The 24,783-nt window shown below is 45.2% G+C and overlaps 1 protein-coding gene across 1 annotated transcript in view; it reads right to left on the bottom strand.

Annotated features, from left to right (window-relative positions):
* Nucleotides 1-12,211: 12,211 nt before the first annotated feature.
* ddo (D-aspartate oxidase) overlaps nt 12,212-24,783 on the bottom strand; it is a 60,460-nt gene continuing 47,888 nt past the window's right edge. The window contains exon 5 of the mRNA XM_069887595.1: nt 12,212-13,323. Coding sequence (XP_069743696.1) covers nt 12,750-13,323 — 574 coding nt within the window. The 3' untranslated portion in view covers nt 12,212-12,749. The remainder of the gene's footprint in view (nt 13,324-24,783) is intronic.

A 24,783-nucleotide genomic window follows, 5' to 3' on the forward strand; every position in this document is an offset into this window, starting at 1 on the left:
CATTGACTCGCACGTTCATCATCGAGCGCCCGAGTATGTGGGGGAAGTCCCTGGTCAGCGTGGTGGCAACCTGGACCATCTCAGAGTCAGAGTTGTCGCTATCTGGAGGGTTGGGGAGCATCGTTAGGGCGGCCTAGTCATCGCCACGTTGTCGTCGGTCGCTGGGTGCGGCGTGCTGCAGCTGATGGCACTTGAGGCATGGGGAGTGTCGGTAGGGTGGCCTGGTCATCGCCCGTGTTGACCACATCATTCTCAAAGTCGTCGAGGGTCCTCCGTGTTGGGTGCTGCCTGGCCTAAGATGGCAGCGGCATGTGGGGGGCTGCTGCGTGGCTGGCCTCCTTCCCTAGCCATGTCTGCTTCACCAGAGGAAGTGACGTCATCACAGCCGGTGGCAGTGATATCATTACATCAGCTGGAAGTGACCTCACGCAATGAGCTGGAAGTGACGTCGCTATAGTTCTCAGTGAGCGGCGCTGGCGAGGGCAGGGGCTGGTGCAGATGCTTGGGGCACATGCTGTGATGGTTGCTGGTGGGGCCAGATGTTGCGCGGTCGAAGTAGAGGCAGGGAGAAGTTATCGCGGGGACAATGGTGCCGCCCGGCACGCGCACGTGGGGGGTCTGCAGGGGAGGTGGGGAGGTTATAGAGGGCCGCTGAGCTGCCGGCAGGTTTAGAGAGGCACACTTTTGCAAAGTGGCCTTTCTTGCCGCATCGGGAACAATACTGGTTCCTAGCTGGGCAGTTTTGGCGCGATCGTCAATCTGACCTAAACCAGGACCCACAGTACTTCCAGGGGTGCCGGGCGCCTGAGGCAGTGACGTTTTCCTTCCCAGCTCGTCCTGGGGCTGCAGCTGCAGTATGAGAGGGTCATGAGGGAGCCTGGGGAACCCGTAATTGAAGTCTTCCAGGGTTTGGACCACTTCCACAGTCCTGGTTAGGGCATAGATGTTGTCTTCCAGCAGCTTCTGCCTGATGACCCTTGAGCATAGCCCTCGGACGAAGGCATCCCGGATCAGCCTCTAGACCCCCTCTACACCTACCCCAGGTTCAGCCAGACACAGTCGGGCCAAATCTCACAAATGTCCCAGGTAAGACTCAGCCGTCTCCCCAGGTTGCTAGACTCGGGTATTGAGGAGGTACCTTACACAGACCACATTCATGGGGGGCTTGTATGAGTTCTCGAGAGTGTCCATTGTCCTCTTGTACGTGGAGCAGCCTTTGGTTACCTGGAAGGCGCGGGGACCCAGCTTTGATCGGAGTAGGACCAACCTCTTCCGATCAGAGTCCAGGATGTCGCCCTCGTGTGCCTCGATGATTGCCTCGAACGCGTGCTGCCAGATCTTGAAGCGCGTCTGGGCTTCCGGGTGGCGTGGGTCAACCTCAAGGCTCCTGTGCACAGGAATTTTTCAATATCCGCCGTGGGAAAATTTAGTGGATTAAATTGTGGTGCACTGTTAACCAGAATCAGACACACACAAAGATAAAGACTGTACAACAGGCTTTAATCCACAAAGACTTCCACAAAGCCAGGCTGGCTGTGGCTGCAGCAACTCTGAGTGAGGCCTCGGGAGGCCGGCGCAGTCTTATATCCCGGAGGGTGATTGACACCCGACCAGGTGGGGCTTGATCTATTCAGGCCGACAGATTGACAGCCAGCTAGGTGTTGTCCTGTCCCCTTACACTCCTGCAGGAACAGAGGTTCCCCCTGCAGTAGGCCGGTGGTGTACCACCACAATGGTAGGCGGGAGAAGCCTCCTGCACAGGAGGATAAACAAAGACTACATAGTCAAATGGAAGTCCTAAGGCTGATGGAGGAGGGAGAGATGAGTGACCCCCGAGTACTCCTCGGGGACCCCCTAAGGGGGGTCTCCAGAGTAGTGATTGTGAACACTTTATATTTCACATAGAAGAAGGCAAATATATAAAATGAGCTGTCAGAGGAGACACCAAGTCTGGAATAATTACAACTTATAAAAGACCTTTGGATAGGTTACATTGATATGAAAGGTTCAGAAGGATAAAGACCAAAATGATGGAAAGGAACAAAAATTGGTCTTTTGAAGATCAGAGTCCTCATCAATTCATGGATCTTATAAAGATGAGGGAGATCATAAATGGATTTTTTGCATCCGGGAGATGGACTCCAAGTCTGAAGAAGTGAGGCGAAACAGCAGTAAGGTCATGGATCCTGTCCAGATTACAGAGGAGGAGGTACTTGCTTTCTTGACACAAGGTGGACAAATCCCCAGGGGCCCTGGCAGAGGTATTTAAAACATTCCGAGCTGCAGCTGAGGCGTAGTGGGATTGGAGGATAGCTAATGTTGTTCTGTTGTTTAAGAAATGCTCTAAGAATAATCAGGGAAATTATAGGCCAATGAGCCTGTCATCAGTGCTGGGTAAAGTCTGCAGATGCTGGGGTTCAGGACAGTACACATATATGTTGGAGAAATTCAGATCACACACAGAATTCATAGGAACAAAGCAACATTTCAGACCTGGGACCTTCAACAAAAGCAGGCAGGGAGAGGGGGAGGAGGGAGGACCAGGCAGGGAGAGGAGGATAGGTTAACAGGGAAGTGGTCATAGGTAGATAGAGGTGGGAGAGCACTGCTAAATCCGCTGTAATGGCAGCACTGTCACTGGTGTGGACCTGTGGAGAGCGAGAGGTGACACGGTGCTCCTCTACAGGGTCCAACTGCCCAGCCAGACTGCTGCCAACTCTGCATAGGCTTTAAATGGCCTATTAAATGAGCCGACAGTGGTTTATTTTAAAATCCCACGACCACGGGATCCAGTCCCAAAATAATGGTGATTATGATTGGCAGCAGCCACAAGGGGTTCCAGGGAAGTGAACTGACACAGGGCACCAGAAAACGGGGAGACCACCCCTCACCCACCCTGTTTGAGAAGGGAGGAGCAGAAGAGGCGACCCATGGGTCGGTGAACATGACGGTGAACCAATGAGGGGTTCTGCAGCTGAAGAACAAACAAGCTGTTGGTGACTCAGGGCGAGGAATCCATATGGGATGTGAGTGCAGTCAAAGGACTTGTATCAGTCTGTGGACTGCTGGATCTGGCTGAAGAGGTACCAGGTATTGGAACCAAAATTTGAGAGGGCGCTGAAGGCTTCCTGATTGCATCAAAAGGTTTGGATCTGTAGTTTGTGTTCCCGATGGTTTGGACTGGAGTCTCTGTAACACCAGAGGCTGCAGAACTGCTGGAGGCAAATCTGTGGACATTCAGTGACTTTAGGCCTTTTTATAGTAAAAGAAAGCGAATGTAAAGGTGGATATTCTCCGCCTTTACATCACTTAACTTGTTGAAAGCTCCGAGAGTGGATTCAGGAGGTGACACACCATCAATAATCATCAATAATCACAAAAAATTGAAGTTACAAAACTATCAGACTTTTATTAACTATAGACTGGAACAGCCATCAACCTCATTGTCTAATCAAGGCAGGGTGGAATGGGGAGCACGCAAAAGGCTATGAGTAGGATTAGTCTCGGGAGGCGCGTCCAGCCGGCAGCAGCCAATCAAAGCATAACAGTGGTTTACCACAGGAGGTAAACTCCAATCCGCCTAGAGGGGTAGACTCAGAGGTGAAACGACTCTCTCCACCTCCTCCACAGAGACAATCCCCAGTGAAAGCAGCTGCAAAGGGGTGGGCTGATAATGTCTCACTATGGTTGTCAGCCCGCCACCCAAGAGCGGGAATTTTAAAATCTCATATGCCATAATATAGCTAGTTACATTGCGCAGGAGATCTGCCCAAGTCCTAAAACTGCTCCTCTCCACCAGCGCTCTTACCTGCTCTTCGGTTGCCATTTTGGATATAGGCTGCTTTCCCATCTAGGTCCTAATGGATGATGTCATGGTGATGGGTAGCACTCACCCCGCCATCCGGACGATGGCTTCTGACGCTGTTCGGTAAGAAAGTAACGTTGGATCGGCCTTATAGGCCTTCTCCATAAAAAGGAAATTCATCTTTTTCTCCTTTCGTTGAGCTGCCTTCAAGGCTGTGTTGCACCATAAAAAGGCCTTCTGAAGGGACTCTCTCTCTTTCTGACTGTAAAAGGCACCTGGCAATTTCTGCTGATGGCGAATCTGCCTTATGGCAGATGGAAGCAAATTGCTTGTAAATTTTACACCTGTTTTATTACATAACAATAAAGGAATCTTGAATCTTGAGAGTAGAAAAAAAGCTGAGCAGGGATCGGGATAGAGGGAGAATGCAGAGGATAGCTCTCTGAAAGACGGAAGGGAAGTGGGTGGGGAGCTGGAAGAAAGGAGACAGAGGGATGGGGAGAGATTGACAGACAATCAGTGACCACACTCCTGCCAAGATAGGGATTGGCTTTAGGCAGGTAATTAGTATGCAACTATTGTCGATCACCCTGTACAAAAACAAAGGCGAGAAATCAGACTGCTCAAACTACAGGGGAATCACGTTGCTCTCCATTGCAGGCAAAATCTTCGCTAGGATTCTACTAAATAGAATAATACCTAGTGTCGCCGAGAATATTCTCCCAGAATCACAGTGCGGCTTTCGCGCAAACAGAGGAACCACTGACATGGTCTTTGCCCTCAGACAGCTCCAAGAAAAGTGCAGAGAACAAAACAAAGGACTCTACATCACCTTTGTTGACCTCACCAAAGCCTTCGACACCGTGAGCAGGAAAGGGCTTTGGCAAATACTAGAGCGCATCGGATGTCCCCCAAAGTTCCTCAACATGATTATCCAACTGCACGAAAACCAACAAGGTCGGGTCAGATACAGCAATGAGCTCTCTGAACCCTTCTCCATTAACAATGGCGTGAAGCAAGGCTGTGTTCTCGCACCAACCCTCTTTTCAATCTTCTTCAGCATGATGCTGAACCAAGCCATGAAAGACCCCAACAATGAAGACGCTGTTTACGTCCGGTACCGCACGGATGGCAGTCTCTTCAATCTGAGGCGCCTGCAAGCTCACACCAAGACACAAGAGAAACTTGTCCGTGAACTACTCTTTGCAGATGATGCCGCTTTAGTTGCCCATACAGAGCCAGCTCTTCAGCGCTTGACGTCCTGCTTTGCGGAAACTGCCAAAATGTTTGGCCTGGAAGTCAGCCTGAAGAAAACTGAGGTCCTCCATCAGCCAGCTCCCCACCATGACTACCAGCCCCCCCACATCTCCATCGGGCACACAAAACTCAAAACGGTCAACCAGTTTACCTATCTCGGCTGCACCATTTCATCAGATGCAAGGATCGACAATGAGATAGACAACAGACTCGCCAAGGCAAATAGCGCCTTTGGAAGACTACACAAAAGAGTCTGGAAAAACAACCAACTGAAAAACCTCACAAAGATAAGCGTATACAGAGCCGTTGTCATACCCACACTCCTATTCGGCTCCGAATCATGGGTCCTCTACCGGCACCACCTACAGCTCCTAGAACGCTTCCACCAGCGTTGTCTCTGCTCCATCCTCAACATCCATTGGAGCGCTTACACCCCTAACGTCGAAGTACTCGAGATGGCAGAGGTTGACAGCATCGAGTCCACGCTGCTGAAGATCCAGCTGCGCTGGATGGGTCACGTCTCCAGAATGGAGGACCATCGCCTTCCCAAGATCGTGTTATATGGCGAGCTCTCCACTGGCCACCATGACAGAGGTGCACCAAAGAAAAGGTACAAGGACTGCCTAAAGAAATCTCTTGGTACCTGCCACATTGACCACCGCCAGTGGGCTGATAACGCCTCAAACCGTGCATCTTGGCGCCTCACAGTTTGGCGGGCAGCAACCTCCTTTGAAGAAGACCGCAGAGCCCACCTCACTGACAAAAGGCAAAGGAGGAAAAACCCAACACCCAACCCCAACCAACCAATTTTCCCTTGCAACCGCTGCAATCGTGTCTGCCTGTCCCGCATCGGACTTGTCAGCCACAAACGAGCCTGCAGCTGACGTGGACTTTTTACCCCCTCCATAAATCTTCGTCCGCGAAGCCAAGCCAAAGATTGTCGATTCATTAAAAGTAATTGAAGAAATTACCTTTGGTGAAGCTGTTGTGGTTCTACTGACAATAACCACAAAAGCAGTGTGAGTATAAGACAGCTTTAATAAACTAATATGTACACTAAGAGGTCTTGTCTCTCCGCAAGACGAACCTGGAAGGCTAGATTGTAGCTCTGGACTGCTTTATAGACAAGGTCACTGGGATGACCCCTGGTGGCCTAGTGGTGTAATTACATATCACCACAGTGGTTAATGATTCCGCTCCTCTTTTAGCTGCCTGAGTAAATCGGTTGTTCAGACCTGTTTATCCTTATTAAATAACCACACCCGGACATTTGATGGAAACATTAATCAGACCCTTAAAAACAGCAAGGTGAGGGATTTCATCCACTAGAACAGTTGACTTCATATGCATCAACACCACTGGGAAAAATTTCTCCAGATTATTTTTGCAAACCTTCCGCTGAGGCATGTGTTCTTAGAGGGATTGAGTGTGTGCCTTTCCCAAAACTTGAGACTGACATCAATGGCAAAAAGGTCACAAGGTTCCTCTGAAAGAAATGTCATCTTTGCCCATTCAACAATGCTCAAAAGGTGCTCCGTCTTCCAGTGCACTGATCCTTTCACCCCAGTGTTCGAGAGGCTCACTTGTTTGGCCGCAAAGTCAAACTGTGACAGTTTACCAAGCCTCATGATTTCTTGGTTCAAACAAAAAGGCCAGGTGCAAGACCAAGCTCTAATGAAAAGTCTGATGTGCTGCTTACGCAGCGTCCTATTCCTGACTGCAGGAACCCAAGAGGAGGCAGCAGTAGCCGAGTGTCCCTGTGAGCATGTTTCACTCTACAGTGCCATGGAGCTACAGTATGTAAACAGGCCCTTCAGCCCACTAAGTTTGCACTGGCTCATCAATCTGACTTTAATCCAAAATTAAAGATATGGGCAGGAAAATGGGAGATTGCCTTTAATCCAGACAAATGTGAGATGTTGCACTTTGGAAGGTCAAATATAAGGAGAATGTTTGCCCTCATTGGTCAGGACACATTGAGTACAAAAGTAAGGAAGTCATGTTACAGCTGCATAAAACTTTGGGAAGGCCACACTTGGAATTACTGTGTGAAATGTTTACACAGTGTGGTATGAGTTGCAAGCAGATATGATGATCGTGCTTCTGAGGCTTTTAGATAGACACCTGAATATGCAGGGAATAGAAGGATAGGTATTACATGCAAACAGCAGTTTTAGTTTAAAGCATCCTATTTGGTGTAGACATCATGGCCTGTTCTTGTGCTGTTCTGTGTTCATAACAGCCAATGGCTTAGGTAGAGTTAGGCCATGGAAGATCTCAAACCAAATGCACCCACCTCATCCACTGCAGAGCAATTAGATGGCGTACACCAGCAGATATCGAGCCCGTGTCTTCAGCAAGGGAAACTAGCAAATGCAACCAAACCAACACACCACGGGAGTTCACCGTGAGGTTAAAGTGGCTGATATTGGAAGGTATGATGTTCTTTTGGCACAGGGAATGTTACTTTAAATGTGGATAAACATTGCTGCGATTTTGGATATCTGGGTCGTTTGGCAAGGGTGCTGGGCACATTTGCAGCTTATTGTGCAGTGGAAGTTCCTGGCCCTGAATCCAAGTACAGCTGCATTCTAAAACATTCTTTGTGCAGAAGACTTTCCTGTCCCACAGCCGGACACATCTTGCTGCCTGTCCTCTTCTGTCAACTCCATGAGATTTCTCAGCAGGGTCAAACTGCAAGCTGCAACAACTGTGGACACTCAGACCAGTATGGATTGTCTGCTTCCTGTGACACTGCCCCCTTGTCTGCGTTCAGTATGGAGACCAGTGCCCCTTGGAATGTCAGAGTTGTAGTCATACTGCACAGAACTGGCCCTTTGGCCCAATCCATCCATGATAATAAGTTGGTATTCTGGGCTCATCCAACTTGGCTGCATTTGGTCCATATCCTCATAAACCCTTCCTATCTGTACATTTGTCCAAAGGTATTTTGAATGCTGTGAGTACATGCTTTTGGAGTTTCCGGATGCAGACCACCCTCTGAGCGAATAAGTTTCCCCTTGGGTCCCTCTAGATTAAGGTTCCCAAACATTTTCTTTCCACTCACATTCCACCTTAAGTAATTCCTAAGCTGTAGGTGCTCTGTGATTAGTAAGGCATTGCTTATGTGAATGGAAAGAAAAAGGTTGAAAATCACTGTTTTAATTGTGCCTAATTGACTGTAGATGCATGGTTTTCATAACTCCAAAGGAAATGGGTCAATGACATTTTTTCTCAAGCAAAATATTTCAGTAACAATTAGATCTGGAGCAGTGGTTCTCAACCTTTTTTACCTACTCACATATGACCTTAAGTTATCTTCATCGAAGTCTCAGTAGGGGAAGTGGTCAAGAACTTAAATTCCTTGGTGTCAACATCTCCGAAGATCTGTCCTGGAGCTTCCTTGTTGAAGCAATCATGCAGAAGGTCCACCAACGGCTATACTTTGTGAGGTCTTTGAGGAGATTCGGTATGTCACTGAAGACTCTCATAAACCTCTACAGATGTATTGTGGAAAGCATTCTGGCTGGTTGCATCACTGTTTGGTATGGAGGTGCCAATTCTCAGGACAAGAATATTCCGGAGGGTTGTTAACTCAGCCTGCGACATCACAGGCACCATTCTTCACTCCATCGAGGACATCTACATGGGGTGGTGTCTTAGAAAATAAGCCTCTATCCTCAAAGACCCCCACCACCCAGGCCATGCCCTCTTCACTCTGTACTATCAGGAAAAAGGTACAGGAGCCTAAAGGCGAACACTCATGGCACAAGGACAGCTTCTTCCCCGCTGCCATCAGATCCCTGAACAATCAATGAACCAAAGACACGGCCTTACTTTTCGTGCAGTATTATTTTTATTTTTTTATATTATTGTTGTAAGATGGTTTTAATATGAACGTTTTCACTCTGACGCTGCTGCCAAACACTGCATTTCATGACTTGTTCATGACAATAGATTCTGATTCTAATCACAGAGCACCTATGGCATAGGAATTACTTAAGGTGCTATGTGAGTGGAAAGAAAAAGTTTGAGAAATTACAGACTAGAATCATCTGTCCTGAGAAAAAGATGCAAGTATTCGCTTTTTCTAAGCCTCTCGTGATTTCATTTCATAAAGCTCTTTACGGTTACCACAAAGCCTCTACACTCCAGGGGACAAAGACACAGCCTTTCCAACTTTCCTATAACTCAAGCCCTCCAGTCCTGGCAATGTCCTGCTGAATGTCTTTTCTCAGCATTGATTTTCATTGCTATTCTCCTGGTCATGAACCACACATAGGATTATGATTAAGGGGAGAAAAGATGAAATATGGCAGTAAGCTAGCCAATAATATAAAAGGGGATACGAAAAGTTTTCTCAGATGCAGTAAAATCCCAGGTATCCGGCACCTATGGCGATTGGTAGATGCCAGATAAGTGTATTTTCCAGTTACTTGAGATTGCGTGTTGTATGATTGGTGAACCGTCAGCAAGGCATGCCAATTTTAAATGTACATATTTTTTACCTATTTATTTTCTGCAATTTTTTTTGCCAGTTGTTTGAATATCAGTATATAAGTAAATGAGAGGCAAGAATTGACATCAGGCAGCTGGAAAATAGCCCTGGAGAAGTGGTAATGAGGGACAAAGAAATGGCAAATGAAACAAACGGCTATTTTGTGTCAGTCTTCACCGTTGGATACCAGTGATGTGCCAGAAATTCAAGAGTCAAGGGGCAGGAGTGTAGCTGTGATTAATAAGGAAGATGAAGGGGCAGAGGTGGATAAGTCACCTGAACCAAATGGACTACACCCCAGGGTTCAGAAAGAGGTAGCTGAAGAGATTGGGGACACACTCGCAGTAATCTTTCAAGAATCACTAGAATGGTTCCAGGGGAATGGAAAATTGCAAATGTCACTCCATTCTTGAAGAAGAGAGGAAGTTATCGGCCGGTTAACCTGACTTCAGTGGTAGGAAGGGTCCTAGAGCCCATTATTAATGATGAAGTTTCATGGACTACAAGATAAAAGAGGCAAAAGTCTGCATAGTTTCCTTTAGGGGAGATCTCGCCTGACAAACCTGTTGGGAGTTCTTTGAGGAAGCAACAAGCAGGACAGGCAAAGGAGAGTCAGTGGATGTTTACTTGGATTTTCAGAAAGCTACTAACAAGGTGCTGCACACAAGGCTGCCTAACAAGATAGGAGCCCATAGTATTAAGGAAAAAAGTACCAGCATGGATAACTGACTGGCAGAAAGCAAAATGTGGGAATAAAGGAAGCCTTTTCTGCCTGGTTAGTGATGTTCCACACGGCTTGTTGTAGGGTTCGCTACTTTTCAGGCTGTATGTAAATGATCTTGCTGACGGAATTGATGGCTTTGCAGATTATTCGAAGATAGGTGGAGAGGTGGGTGGTGTTGAGGAAGTATGGAGTCTGCAGAGGGACTTGATTTGGAGAATGGGCAGAAATGGCAGACAGAATATAGCATGGGGAAGACTACTTTCAAAGTGGGGAGAGAATTATGAAAGTGAAGGTCCAAAGGGATTTTGAAGTTCTCATGCAGGATTCCCTAAATGTTAACGCAGGTTGAGTCAATATTAAGGAAGGCCAATGCTTTTATTTTGAACAGACTAGAAAAGGGCATTGGTCAGACCACATTTTGGAGTATTGTGTGCAGTTTCAAGCTCCTTATCTGAGGAAGGACTGCTGTTGGGAGAGGTTTCAGGGGTTTACGAGAATGATCAAGATGATTGGAGGGTGGAGGCAGAGATCATGTTTCCAGTAGTGGGAGAGTCTAGGACCAGAGGGCACAGCCTCAGAATAAAAGTATATCCCTTTAGAACAGAGGAGAAATTTCTTTAGCCAGAAGGTGGTGAAACTGTGAAATTAGTTGCCACAGAAGGCTCTGGGGGCCAAGTCATTGGGCGTTTTTTTTAGCAGAAGTTGATAGCTTCTAGATTGGTGAGAATATCAAAGGCTATGGGAGAAGGCAGGAGAATGGGGTTGAAAGGTAAAATCTATCAGCCATAATTTGAACGAAGGAGCAGGCTCGATAGGCCAAATGGCCTAATTCTGCTCCTACATCTTATAGTCTTACGTTGTGAGTTCACCAGGCCATGATCCTTCTCCTACTCTTTGCCTGTTCATCCATTTAAGTGGCAATAAAACAATTGTTTTTCTCAGATGATCATGAGTCTTTGGAACTCTCTCTCCTCCAAAAGGGGTGGAAGTAAAGTCCATGAATATTCTAGTGACAGAGGCAGATGGATTCTTGACAGGCAAGGAGATACAAGATGAACAGTGGAGAGATTAAAATCAGATCTGCTATGATCGTATTAAAAAAGCGGAGAAGGGTTGAGGAGGTGAGAGGTCTACCCCCTTGACCTAATTCATGCGCTCCAGCTGCAGTTGATCTATGCAACTCTACCCGGCAAACCAGTTCCCCATCTTATGGAACAGAAACTAAAACGTCCAAATGGGGCAGGTCAGTATGACAGCTGGGCTCCAGGGACATTAACTCAAGCATTGGGCAACATTGTGAAAGAAGAACTACTTTAAGTTGTGCTAATGAACAATCCATTTTACAGGTAATTTCAGCAATCCAGGCTCCACGCACGTGTGCATGGCCTGTACCCCAATGTTCCTTCTCCTTTTGTTCACCCTTTCCATCCCTTCCCCCACCTGTTTCCATCTGCCCATTTTCCCCACCCTTCTAGGACACCGGAACATAAGAAATAGGAGCAGAAGTAGACAATCCAGCCCGTCGCACCTGGTCCACCATTCAAAAATCTATCACTGAGGTTGGCTCCTCTGCTCCAATGGGCAGTGAATTCCATAGATTCACCACCCTCTGGGAAAAGCAGTTCCCCCTCCTCATCTTTGTCCTAAATCTACTCCCCTGGATCTTGAGGCGATGGCCCCTAGTTCTGATCTCTACTGAGTTTTTTGTTCCAGCATCTGCAGGTTTTGTGGTTTTGACATGAAATTGTTCCACACCCTGAGATGCTGAACGAACCCTCAGGTGCAAAGTTTCTGCACTGAATTCTACTGCAACTGGGGTTTAGGATGTTAATCTCCAGAGTCATTGTTGTACTGAGTCCTGCTGTTCCAGCAGATTTGAGGTACCGAGGTTAACTCTAAAAGAAAGTAAGATAACGCTTTACAAAACTTTCATTTTTAATTTTGCCAGTTGATAATTTATTCAAAATGCTTAGCACATTCATTATGTTTCCAGCTCTTGCAAGGAAAATGGTTTACAGATAATGAGGCAGAAAATGTCAATCAGCGTAGTGCATCTCCTGGTCACACATCAGTAACATTAATCATTGAGAAAATGTAAGAAAGGAGTGAAGTTTTTACCTTAGTTGATTTGTGCATTCACACTTAATCAGCCAGAGCACTTAATTAATGTAAAAACAGACAGCAGGATTCTCAGGCTTCCACATTAGAACCAAAGACAGAAAATGCTGGTAACATATGGCAGGTCAGGCAGCATCCATGGAGAGAGAAACAGTTCATGTTTCAGTTCAGCGACTCGTGCACTTTTGAGCATTTTCTGTTTTTGTTTCAGATTTCCAGCATTTGCAATGTTGGCTTTGATTTTCTAAATTCTCTGGTTCTGTGATTGCTATATTTATTCCTTTTGATTGAGATTGCCCATAAAAGAAACAATTCTGACAGCAGTGGGGAATTTAGTGCACCTCTCCTTACAGTTTGGATGCAGTGTAGCGGGGTCGGTGTCTGACTTCTGGTAGGACTTCCTTCACCAACTGAGCTGCTTCCTTTGCAGTTCCCCAGTGGAAACCCACCCCAGCTGGCCCATGACCATAATTGTGCACCACCAGCATGTGACGGCCATCTCGTTCCAGCTTCTCCTTCTCCAATCTCAAAACATCTCTCGTCGGTCTCAGACCAACCCCTTCAGAGAGCTTCCGACAGAGCTTGAGGCTCGGCTCGTAGACGCAGCACTTCTCCAGGATGGCTTTGCTGTCTGATGGATCGATTGACAACCGCCAATCGTCACGCTGTCTTGTTCCACCCAAGGTAACACTGTTGATTCCTGGGTAGATGTACATGTTGTTAATGTCTGTGCGGACAAAGTGTTTCAGCCAAGGAGCGTGAACTTTATGGACCTGGCCCCTCACAGGATATATCTGCATATCCCCCGTGAGTGCCCTGGCTCCCATACCTGTACAGTTCACAACAATGTCATACTTTCCATCTAGCTCCCATAGATCCATGACCTTCCCCTCCTGTAACTGGCCTTCTGCCTTCATTAACCTGCAATTAACAAAATGAAATCTTCATCAAAGAGAAAGGAAACATTGATCAACAGATTTAATCAGATCCCCATGCGGGAGGTGCCCATCCCACAAGACTTGGTCAAGGTTTGATCTATTACTAATAGGACACGTGACCTTTCCCATCTAATTTGCAGTGATCATTACACTGAGGTATTTCTATCTCCCCTTTGAAGACCGCAGGCCACAAAAATGCTGGAGAAACTCAGCAGGTCATGCAGCATCCATAGCAACTAAAAGGCATTTTGGGCCTGAGCCCTTCAGGACTGCTGAAAACAAGGGAAGGGATGGTTGGTGGAGAAGTGTGATGAATACAGGCTAACAGGTGGAATGAGGTGGGAGGGTAAGAGAGAGTGAAGTTGAAGTGATGGGGAGAGGGCAGAGGGCTAAGAAAAATAGCTCTCTGATAGGAGAGGGTAAGGGGCAGGGAGCTGGAGGAAGGGATAGAGGGATGAGGTCAAGAGAAAGACCAGGGAAGGGAGGGGTGGTTAACGGAAATTGCAGAAGTCAATGTTTTTGTCATCTGGTTGAATTCTGCTGAGACAGAATACAAGGTATCGTCCCTCCAATTTGTGCGTGGCCTCAACTTGTCAGTACATGAGGATGCGGACAGACATTGTCAGTGTGGCAATGGGATGTGGCATTTAAATAGTTGGCCACTGGGAGGTCCTTGCTGCTGCTGTGGACAACATGAAGGTGTTAGTTCAGTGGATTTGGAATGAGACATCTGCCTTTTATTACATCAGCCTGATATAACAAAGCATGATAGGCCGGCTTGTCTTTAACAAACATCCTCATTGCCTGCCCCATTAATTCATGACCCCCTCTTGTAGATAGCATCAGCTGGGTGGTCAATTGGTATTAAAACACACTTAAAAACTTAATCAATAAATCCTCACCGTGAACAAAACAAAAATGGTCAAAAACACTGCAACTTATAACTATAACCAAAGGGAGAGAAAATAAGCCAGAAAGGAACAAAATACCTTTGAACTATGTATGAAAAACATAAATATATGGACGTAAGAAATTGAACTAGAATGGATCACTCCCCACTGTACCATTTGACAAAATTGTGCCTGATCTTTTAGCTCAGCTATTTGTAATAAACCTGATACCCTTAAATATTCAAAAATCAATTGATGCCTTTCTTGAACATAGTGACTGAACCTCCATAGCACTCTTGGGCAGAGAGTTTGAAAGACTCACAAACTTCTTGTGAAGTAAGTTCTCCTCGTCTAAGTCCTGGCTGGTTGAACCCCTTATAATGAGATCTGAAGCTAAAAGGCAAAAATGGCAATAAAATAGAGGGGCATCGGTTCAATTTGGGAAGAGAAGAAAATGCACAGACATCCCTACACCATGAATACTAGAACATCACAGATGATCCAAATACTAATGACCCCACCCCATAATCATAATACCCCCAGACTGAGAAAACGTTGGGACTGAAAAATTTGTACTTGTACATCACTTTCTGGATTTCAGGATATCCAAATTTGTACTTGTACATCACTTGCTGGATTTCAGGATGTCCAAATTTGTACTTGTACATCACTTGCTGGATTTCAAGATGTCCAAATTTGTACTTGTAGATCACTGGTTGGATTTCAAGATGTCCAAATTTGTACTTGTACATCACTGGTTGGATTTCAAGATGTCCAAATTTGTACTTGTACATCACTTGCTGGATTTCAAGATGTCCAAATTTGTACTTGTACATCACTGGTTGGATTTCAAGATGTCCATATTTGTACTTGTACATCACTTGCTGGATTTCAGGATGTCCAAATTTGTACTTGTACATCACTGGTTGGATTTCAAGATGTCCAAATTTGTACTTGTACATCACTGGTTGGATTTCAAGATGTCCAAATTTGTACTTGTACATCACTTGCTGGATTTCAAGATGTCCAAATTTGTACTTGTACATCACTGGTTGGATTTCAAGATGTCAAAATTTGTACTTGTACATCACTTGCTGGATTTCAAGATGTCCAAATTTGTACTTGTACATCACTGGTTGGATTTCAAGATGTCCAAATTTGTACTTGTACATCACTGGTTGGATTTCAAGATGTCCAAATTTGTAGTTGTACATCACTTGCTGGATTTCAAGATGTCCAAATTTGTACTTGTACATCACTGGTTGGATTTCAAGATGTCCAAATTTGTACTTGTACATCACTGGTTGGATTTCAAGATGTCCAAATTTGTACTTGTACAACACTTGCTGGATTTCAGGATGTCCAAATTTGTACTTGTACATCACTTGCTGGATTTCAAGATGTCCAAATTTGTACTTGTACATCACTGGTTGGATTTCAAGATGTCCAAATTTGTACTTGTACATCACTGGTTGGATTTCAAGATGTCCAAATTTGTACTTGTACATCACTTGCTGGATTTCAAGATGTCCAAATTTGTACTTGTACATCACTGGTTGGATTTCAAGATGTCCAAATTTGTACTTGTACATCACTTGCTGGATTTCAAGATGTCCAAATTTGTACTTGTACATCACTTGCTGGATTTCAAGATGCTTGGTAGCCATAAAGCATTTGAAACAGAGCAACTGCTAATTTGTAAGGAATGCAATTGGCTGATAGTGAATATCTGAAGGTATCACAAATGACAAATTTGCTAGATCATCTGTTTCTGTGATGCTGGGTGAGAGATTAATGCTAATTGGGATGTCAGGAAAATGCACCTTCAAAGCATGCCAAATGTGGCCAAGTCAAGAGGAAGTCAGTAACTTAGCCTTGCCTTCCAGTGGGCATCCAACACCCTGAGAATGTGGCCTCCCCTCAGGACAGCACAGAAGTGCCTAGCTGGATTCTGTTCTCAATTCAGGTATGAGCAGAAAGGCAAGAGAGAAGCAGAACCTAGGAGAGGTGAACAGGAAGACAGCAAGAACAAAGAAATGGGGTTGGAAAAAAGAGTGAAAATACTTCACTACTAGAGTGACCATTTTCACCAGCTTATTACTTGCACCAGCACAGGCCAACTCTGTACTAAACTGTGAACAGAAAGGAATATTTCACTAGAATGCATGATTATACCATCATTTAAATCTAAACCTATCTAAATCTAGACATACGGCATGGTAACAGGCCATTTCAGCCCACGTGTCCACGCTGCCCAATTTACACCCCAAGTACATTTTGAATGGTGGGTGGAAAGCAGACCCCCCCCCCCAGAGAAAACCCATGCAGACACGGGGAGAAGGTACAAACTCCTTACAGACAGCATGGGATTCAAACCCAGGTCCCAATCAATGATGCTAACTGCTACTCCAACCATGTCACCCTAAACAAGCACCGTTATCTTTACCTCCCATGCACATCAAACTGGCAGGGACTCTCATATTTACCAAGCTACAATAAAAGGCCAGTGAAAATTCCCTTCAATGGTCTGTGCTGTCATTAAAACCTTTTGAGATGCTGTACTGCTCGTTGTTACCATTTGGTACAAATCTGGCCTTCTCACCTGGCTTTGTTGATGACTGTTGTCGCTCATCGTTCTTCCAAAAAACTGTTTTCAATGAACTGTTTATTGTCACATGATGCAGTTGAAAGCTTTATTTTGCCTGCTCTGCAGGCAAGTCAAGTTTATTATCATCTGATTGCACCAGCACAACCTGATGAAACGGCGTTCTCTGGTCCTCGGTGCAAAACATGCCGACACACAACCATTCATAACACACAAAGCAGACAAACAATACATAGGCAAGACAAGTATTCATATATATATATATATATATATATATATATATGAATAAATAAATAAATATTGTTTCACGAATAGGTTAGTGTGAGCAATTCCTTTGTTTGTTCAGCATTCTCACTACCTGTGAGAAGAAGCTATTTCCTCAGCCTGGTGGTACTGTCTCTGATACCCACACTTAAGCACCCTCTCCACTCCCAGTTCTCAAGTCAATACCTACAATTACCCATCCAAGAGTGGACAATATAACCACTCCTTCCCCTCCCTTAACATTCACAGAACCCCGTAGGTCTTTCCAGCTACTTCATGAAGCCAACTGCTGCATTAATTCCCAGATCCCTGGAACATTTTAGCCCACCACCCTTTCCTCTCTGGATCAACATTAAAGGATAATCTCCCACCACGTGTTCCTGGTCTGCTCTCCCCTCATGACCACTCCTATGTCCACCTGAGAGTTTTTGTCCCCTCATCTGGCACCCTCACAAATATCTACAATGTCAATTATTTTCAGATTGTAGACACTCTGTTTGCCTCAGGAAAGTTACCATGGTTACAGACAGAGTTGGCTGACATTGAGCAGGAATGTGTAGGGAAATAACTCAACCCAGCTCGTTAATTTTACATCAACGAAACTGTGCATTGAGTATAAATACTGCATGAAATCTAAATTAGTTCTCAGTCATCAATTTAGATTGAGAATTGCTTGTTACCCTTGTCTTTTTTTAAATATTACTCCCCTTTTGCAGGTGTGCATTCATTCCCATGCTCACGTCGCCATTCTGAATGTACTAGTAATCCTTCCCTCACTTGAATGCACACATTTCAGCAGATCCCTTTAATTGTATGCCCTCTAGTTTTAGACACCACTACTACGGGAAATCTATCTGGTCATCTAACTTGTAGTTTTATACACCTCTTTCATGTCACTTTCAGCCTTCATTACTCCAGGGAAAACAGTCACAGCCTATCCACTATCTCCTTATAACTCACGCCCTCAGGCCTCGTGAACCTTTGCTACACCACACCCCCAACCCCTTGCTTAAGCACAGGGTGGAGGAAATCACCTTACATCTTGAAAAAAGATTACCTTTCCTTTACCTGTTCTGATCACAGAGAGAAAAATATCAACAAGATAAAGATTTATTGTTCTCTCTCAAATAATCCCCAGATTCTTCACTGTACAGTGGTTATACTACTGAACCAGACAGCCTTGAGGCTATCCAATTCCAGCATGGAATATGGAAATAAAACTCCTGTGAGGGTGAAACTATTGGATCTACCAAGGCAGATGGGCTTCCAGACTCAAATGTGACCTGATTCTCCATTGTTTTCTTGCACGGATTTCACCTCTGTCCTGTTAGTGCCCTGGTCTTTAATCCTCATAGCACAAGCAAAGCTCCCTCTAATTGGGAGGGGCATCTCTGGTGTGGGAAAGGCAGCCAGAATTACATTTTAGTAGCTGCTTCAGAGCCAGGCAAGCACTTGAAGGGCTGTCACTGTTAGTATATAGGAGCACCGATGTTTCACTGATCTAGCCAGATCACTCCAAAAACCCTCTACTCTAGGGCCTGTATGGGAAGAGATTACCAGAGGAAAAGACTGAAGGATATGCATGGAAGTAATGCCTGCGACATCGCATTCAGCAGACTTCATTCCATCGAGGACATCAACATGAGGCAGTGTCTTAAAAAAGCAGCCTCTGTCCTCAAAGACCCCAGCACTCTGCTACCTTCGGGGAAAAGGTCCAGTAGCGTAAAGACAAGCACTCAACGGCACAAGGACAGCTTCTTCTCCGCTGCCATTAGATTCCTGAATGATCAAAGAACCAAAGACACTTTTCGTGCAGTACTATTTATTTATTTTTAGTGCTGTAAGTTGGTTCATAATATGAATCTTTGCACTATGAGGCAGCTGCAAAACACCAAATTTTGTGACTTGCTCATGACAAATTCTGATTCTGAACTTCCTTGAAGAAATGCAGCTGGGGAATTGTGGCCCGTGTCAACTCAAAGTTAGGAAAAGAGACTGGGGATGGCATTGAGAAGCTCAAAGCTGTGCAGCAGAACGCAGAAGCCCGGTGAACACAGTATAGAAGTGCACCCTTTCACCACCATTGCCCCATAACCTCTTCCACCTCCTGCACTGTCCGTGGAAGAGGTTACATTTTCCCATATTGGCCTCACAACCTCTCTCAGAACCCACAAAGCCAGAATGGAAGTAGCTCATCCTCAACCCTGAGGCACTGACAAAGGAGATGATGCCCATGGTTTCATGAGATGTCCTCCACATTATCGGGAGGGGCAATAAGAGGCCTTAGAACAATACAGCACAGAACAGGCCCATGATACTATGCTGACGATACAGGAAAAGAATAGATTTATGAGGCAGATAGGACATTTTAGGCCGGCATCTGCAGTTTGGGCCAAAGGGCCTGTTTCCACACATCGATGACAAACCTACTCCACAACAACCTAGTCTTCCAGTCCACCTGACAAACTTACCAACTGTGTAAGTGGACATCAAACCAGGAGGAACAGCTCTGATACTGAATAAAGGAAAAAGATTGTTCTTAAAAACTTTGCTATTAAGACTGTGCTGGGCTGTTCTATAATTGAGACTACGAGATGTGAGGCAGGTTAATTCAGACTTCGTTGGGAATGAAGTTTCTCCTGAATGGCTGCAAAACTACGATCGGTGGTGCATGTTGTAGCTCTGGATGTGTGTTGGTTAAGTGAAAGAATGACGGGTTCATGCATTAGAAGCCAATCTTTAAATAAGTTCAAAGCAATTCACGCTGATTTAGCTCAGTGTATAATCAAATGGTGTACAGTGGTGCTGTGTGCAATTCTAAAGGAAGTATGTCATTTTGTTGACTCAGCTGCTTCACTCAGTCACAACTGTCTGCCCCGTGTCTGTTCAATGACTTAATCTGTCCTGAGCTCATAGCCATTGAAATCTTTAATTGTTCCTCTCGTGACAGAGCTTCCCACATATGTGAGACCTCAAAAAGTGCAGGCCATCCTTTTGTTTTGAGTATTTTTTTTTGCAATTACTAATGAAACCAAATTTAAAAGCATTCTCCAAAACACATAACAAGACGTGAATGCATAGTATGATACCAATTCATCTTTATGTACAGGGAAGAAATATCAGCTACTTCAACAAAGACCGACATTTATAAACATCCTTTTGAACCTCAGTCGGTTCATTCCAATGTGCTCAATTCTTTAATTTGTCCACTATTGTAAGAGATATGATTTGGTAGTTAATTTGGATGCAACGAGATCCCCAGAAACAGTAGTTAGGCCGTGATAAGGTCATTGGTTTTGAGTACAACACTTCAACCTCGCCAACAATTTGTAGCCCATTTTTCCAGCTGGTCCAGATCCTGCTACAAGCGTTGAGAGCCTTCCTCGCTGTCCACTACACTCCCAATCTCCCAAATATTCATATTATGAACCAACTGCAAAGTTGCTGATCCAATTTACCACATGACCATCCAGATCGTTAATATAGATGACAAACCATAGTGGATCCAACACCGATCTAAGGCACACCACTAGTTACAGGCTTTCAGCCAGAGAGGCAATTAACTGTTACTACTCTTGAGCTTCTTCCACAAGGCCAATGTATAATCTAAGCTCATCCTGATGCAGGACCTTCTCAAGGGTGTTGCTAAAGTCCACATAAACAAAATCCACTGCCTTTCTTTCAATTTTATTGGTAACCTCCTCGAAAAACTCTACAAGATTAGAGATGACCATCCATATACAAAACTATGTTGGGCAGTACAGTTTGCGTAGCGGTTAGCGCAACGCCTTTACAGCGCCAGCAATCGGGTCCGGGGTTCAAAACCCGCACTGCCTGTAAGGAGTTTGTACGTTCTCCCCCCTGTCTGCGTGGGTTTTCCTCCAGGGCTCCAATTTCCTCCCATCATTTGAAACAGGGGTGAAGGTTAATTAGGTGCAAACTGGGCAGCACAGACTCGTGGGTTGAAATGGCCTGTTACCATGCTGTATGTATGTCTAAATTCTAAAATTTAAAATTTTAATTTAACTATCTGTAACAAGACTGGAGATGCTGGGTTTAAGTGCAATACACAAACAGGCGAAAGAAACCGAGCAGGTCATGCAGTATCCATAGGAGGTAAAAGAATTACCAACATTTCAGGTCCAGGCCCTATGTCAAGATATTTTAAAACACATGTAAGAAATTGAATTAGAAGCAGGAGCAGGTCACTCAGCTCCCCAAGCCTGTTCTGCCTCGATAAGATCATAATTGATATGATGCAGCCCTAATCCAATGGTTCTCAACCCTTTTCTTTCCATTCCCATACCACTTTAAGTAATCCCTTTGCCATAGGTGCCCTGTAATTAGAAAGGGATTGCTTAAGGTGATCTGTGGGTAGAAAGAAAAAGTTTGAAAAACCACTGTTTTAATCGTACCTAATTGACTCGTTATGTGCATGGTTTCATAACTCCAAAGTGTGAAAAATGGCTGAAAATTATTAAACTCATGCCATTCTGTGAAAAGTGATGGAATGCAAAATATGTAGATTAGAGCTTGAGAGTAGACAGTACTAGCTAGTGGGCCCCTTCTTATCAGAAGCCTTAAGGATGCAGGAATCTGGTTCGGACTGGCACAGTGACCTAAGGTACCTATGGCCATTACTGCACTTGCTGAATAAAGACTTGAATATTAACTTAGACGCCCCTAAGGAGGGGATGGACTAATTAGCATAACATGCGATGTATGATGAGGGAGGAACTGTGTGGTATCTGCAGTGATGGAAGGGAAAAGGGGAAGGTTGTAAGGTATTGAAATTCCGATTGGAAGAGACTAAATGAAGGTGTGGTGATGTTGAACATGGGACTGTAGAAAAGAGTGATGATTCTGGACCTTGGGACTGAGAGACACCCAGCTCTGCAGATCTGAAATAAAGCTGAACCTGTTCTCCAAGACTTTGTCTCCAGAGTAGCGATTGTGAACACTTTAGATTTCACAAAAGGAAATGGGCCAATGACAATTTTTCTCAAGCAAAATATTTCAGTAACAATTGGGACTAGAGCAGTGATTCTCAACCTTCCCTTTACACCACATACACCTTAAGCAATCCCTTACTAATCACAGAACGCTGATAGCATAGGGATTAGTTAAAGTGGCATGTGAATGGAAAGAAAAAGGTTGAAAACCACTGCTCTAATCTACTCCTGGTAAACTTCATCCCATTCCTTCTCAAAAACTATCTCATTCTGCCTTAAAATTATTCAGCACTTACTGCCATTGTCCTTTGATAAAGACTGTTCCAAATCCCAGAGGTAAAATAATTAATTAACCCATTCTTGCCCTTCTTCCCCTTGGCAGTGAGGACCCCACTGAAATGAATGGGTGGGGGGGATTCTTTGCATGGGGTTCATGAGATTTGCTCCACGGTTGGCGCCAAGGATGTCATTCGTGGGCATGCCCCCCACTAGGTGCTGTGCCCCCGTACGCTTGCAGCCATTGCTTGCCATCAGACCCGCCAACACCTACATCACTAGTGTGTTTCAGGTGTCACTAGCGTCCGTCAAGACCCCAGCATTCTTCCGAGCTACACTTTCTCGTTGCTCCATCTCTGCAATCCCTGCTGCTCTCAAATTTTATGATCATGAAATCACCCAGATTTGCTTCCACAGCTACATGTCCTTCCTAGCTACTTCCTCTCACAGCAAGGGGTATCCACACTGTTCAACTCCCCACGTCGGACTAGGTGCCCAACCGACGTGATTGCTTTGTGCTGGTAGTTAAAGGGGGATTTCCTCACCAGGTTTCTTCCAACCAGCAGCCTGCTTCATGCCCCCCACAACCCACCTCCTCCAAAGCCTGTCCTCCAACCCCCCCCCCCAACCCAATTCCTCATGGGGTTGCGTGATCGACTTGTTGCAAAATGAGAATCTGCAGATCCCAATCAGCTGGGGATTTCATTGCTGGAGACTGTATTTGAATGAGAGGGAAAACTGATCTTTGGAAGACGGCGAGAGAAAGTAGGCAGACGGGTAACACTGGGAATTAATTTTCCAGAGCCAAAGGGTCGGTGGAAGTTGAGCTATGCTGGGCTATGGCATAGTGGTTAGTGCAACACCTTTACAGCACCAGCCCTCGGTTTCCTCCTACCGTTCGAAACATACCAGGGGTGTAGGTTAATTGAATGTAAATTGGGCGGCATGGACTCGTGGGCCGAAATAGCCTGTGACCATATTATATGTTTAAATTTAAATTTAGGAAGTAATACACCTGCTTAGTTACTACTGCTCATTTTGAAGACCCAACTTCATCTGAGCTTGACGGCTGGAGATTGAGCAATGGTCACCATCAACAGCCACCCCCTTCCAATTTCAGACTCGAGCAGCTGCTGTCCTTTCTCTTCATGAACTTCATCAGCAAAGCATTGACTCAGACTGTATCCCAACTAGCATGAGAGGCAGCATGTCCTTCACCCCTGACGATCATTGATAAGATGGATGGTCAGGCAGATCATGTCCCTCGAGCTGTCCTGCGTTGAAGGATTGAGCTCTGATGAAATAAAGGAGTGAGACATATAGGAGGGAACCATCTCCCTGACAAGGCCTCAATAGAAGAAGCAAAGCTCTGCTTTACGTGATGCCATTAATATTCATCTAAAGAGGCCACAGTGAGAGATGGCAGGAGTAATTGGCAATGGCTTATAGGTCTGCTTTAATACCTTGAGAGAACAAGAGAATTAATTTCCTGTGTTTTACATACAAAAGTGCTGGAGAAGGTCAGCAGGTCACGCAGCAAAGGGCAGGTGACATTTCAGGACTGAGCCCTTCTTCAAGAGTGCCGAAAATCAGACTGATACCTGAACAAAAAGGTGGGGGTTGGGGGGGGTGTGGAGCACAGGCTAATAGGTAAGAGGTTATAGGTGAATACAGGTGGGAGGGTAGGAAGAAGCTGAGAGATGACGGGGGTAAGGTGGGCAGCTGGAGGAAATGTGTGAGAGAGGAAGAGCACGTGAGGGAGAGCGACAGAGAGTGGGTATGGAGTTGATAGAAATTGGACCTCTATATTGATGACATCCGGTTGGAGACTGTCAAGATGTAATATAAGGCGTTGTTCCTCCAATTTGTGGGTGGCATCAATTTGGCAGGACATTGGGCCATGAAAAGCCAAGTCAGTGTGGCAATGGAGTGTTGAATTAAATTGGTTGGTCACTGGGAGGTCCATGCTGTAACAGTGGCGAGAGAAAAGGTGTTCAAAATACTCAGACTGCGATCAGTTTGCCTAATGTAGAGAAGTCTGCATCGAATGTAGTAAATGACTGACCCCTACAGATTTAAAAAAATTTAGCCATTTTAGCCCACGAGTCTTGTGCCGCCCAATTTACACCCAATTAACTTACAATCCCGGTAGATTTCAAATGGTGGGAGGAAATTGGAGCACCCGGAGAAAACCCATGAAGACGTGTGGAGAACCTATAAATTCCTTACACACAGCGTGGGACTCGAACCCAGTCCCAATCACTGGCGCTGTAACAGCATTGCGCCAACTGCTACGTCAACCATGCCGCACTTTGCAAGTGAAGTGTTGCTTTTATCCTGTGTTTTTCTATGGCTGTAATTCCCAAATTCCTTCAGAGTATTTCTCAGCCAGAATTTTAATTAAATCTTCGAAGGTCGTCAGTCAAGCTTGCAGACTATTTGACAAAGTACCTGGG

This window comes from Narcine bancroftii, chromosome 6, assembly GCF_036971445.1.
Source record: "Narcine bancroftii isolate sNarBan1 chromosome 6, sNarBan1.hap1, whole genome shotgun sequence".
Lineage (NCBI taxonomy): Eukaryota > Metazoa > Chordata > Chondrichthyes > Torpediniformes > Narcinidae > Narcine > Narcine bancroftii.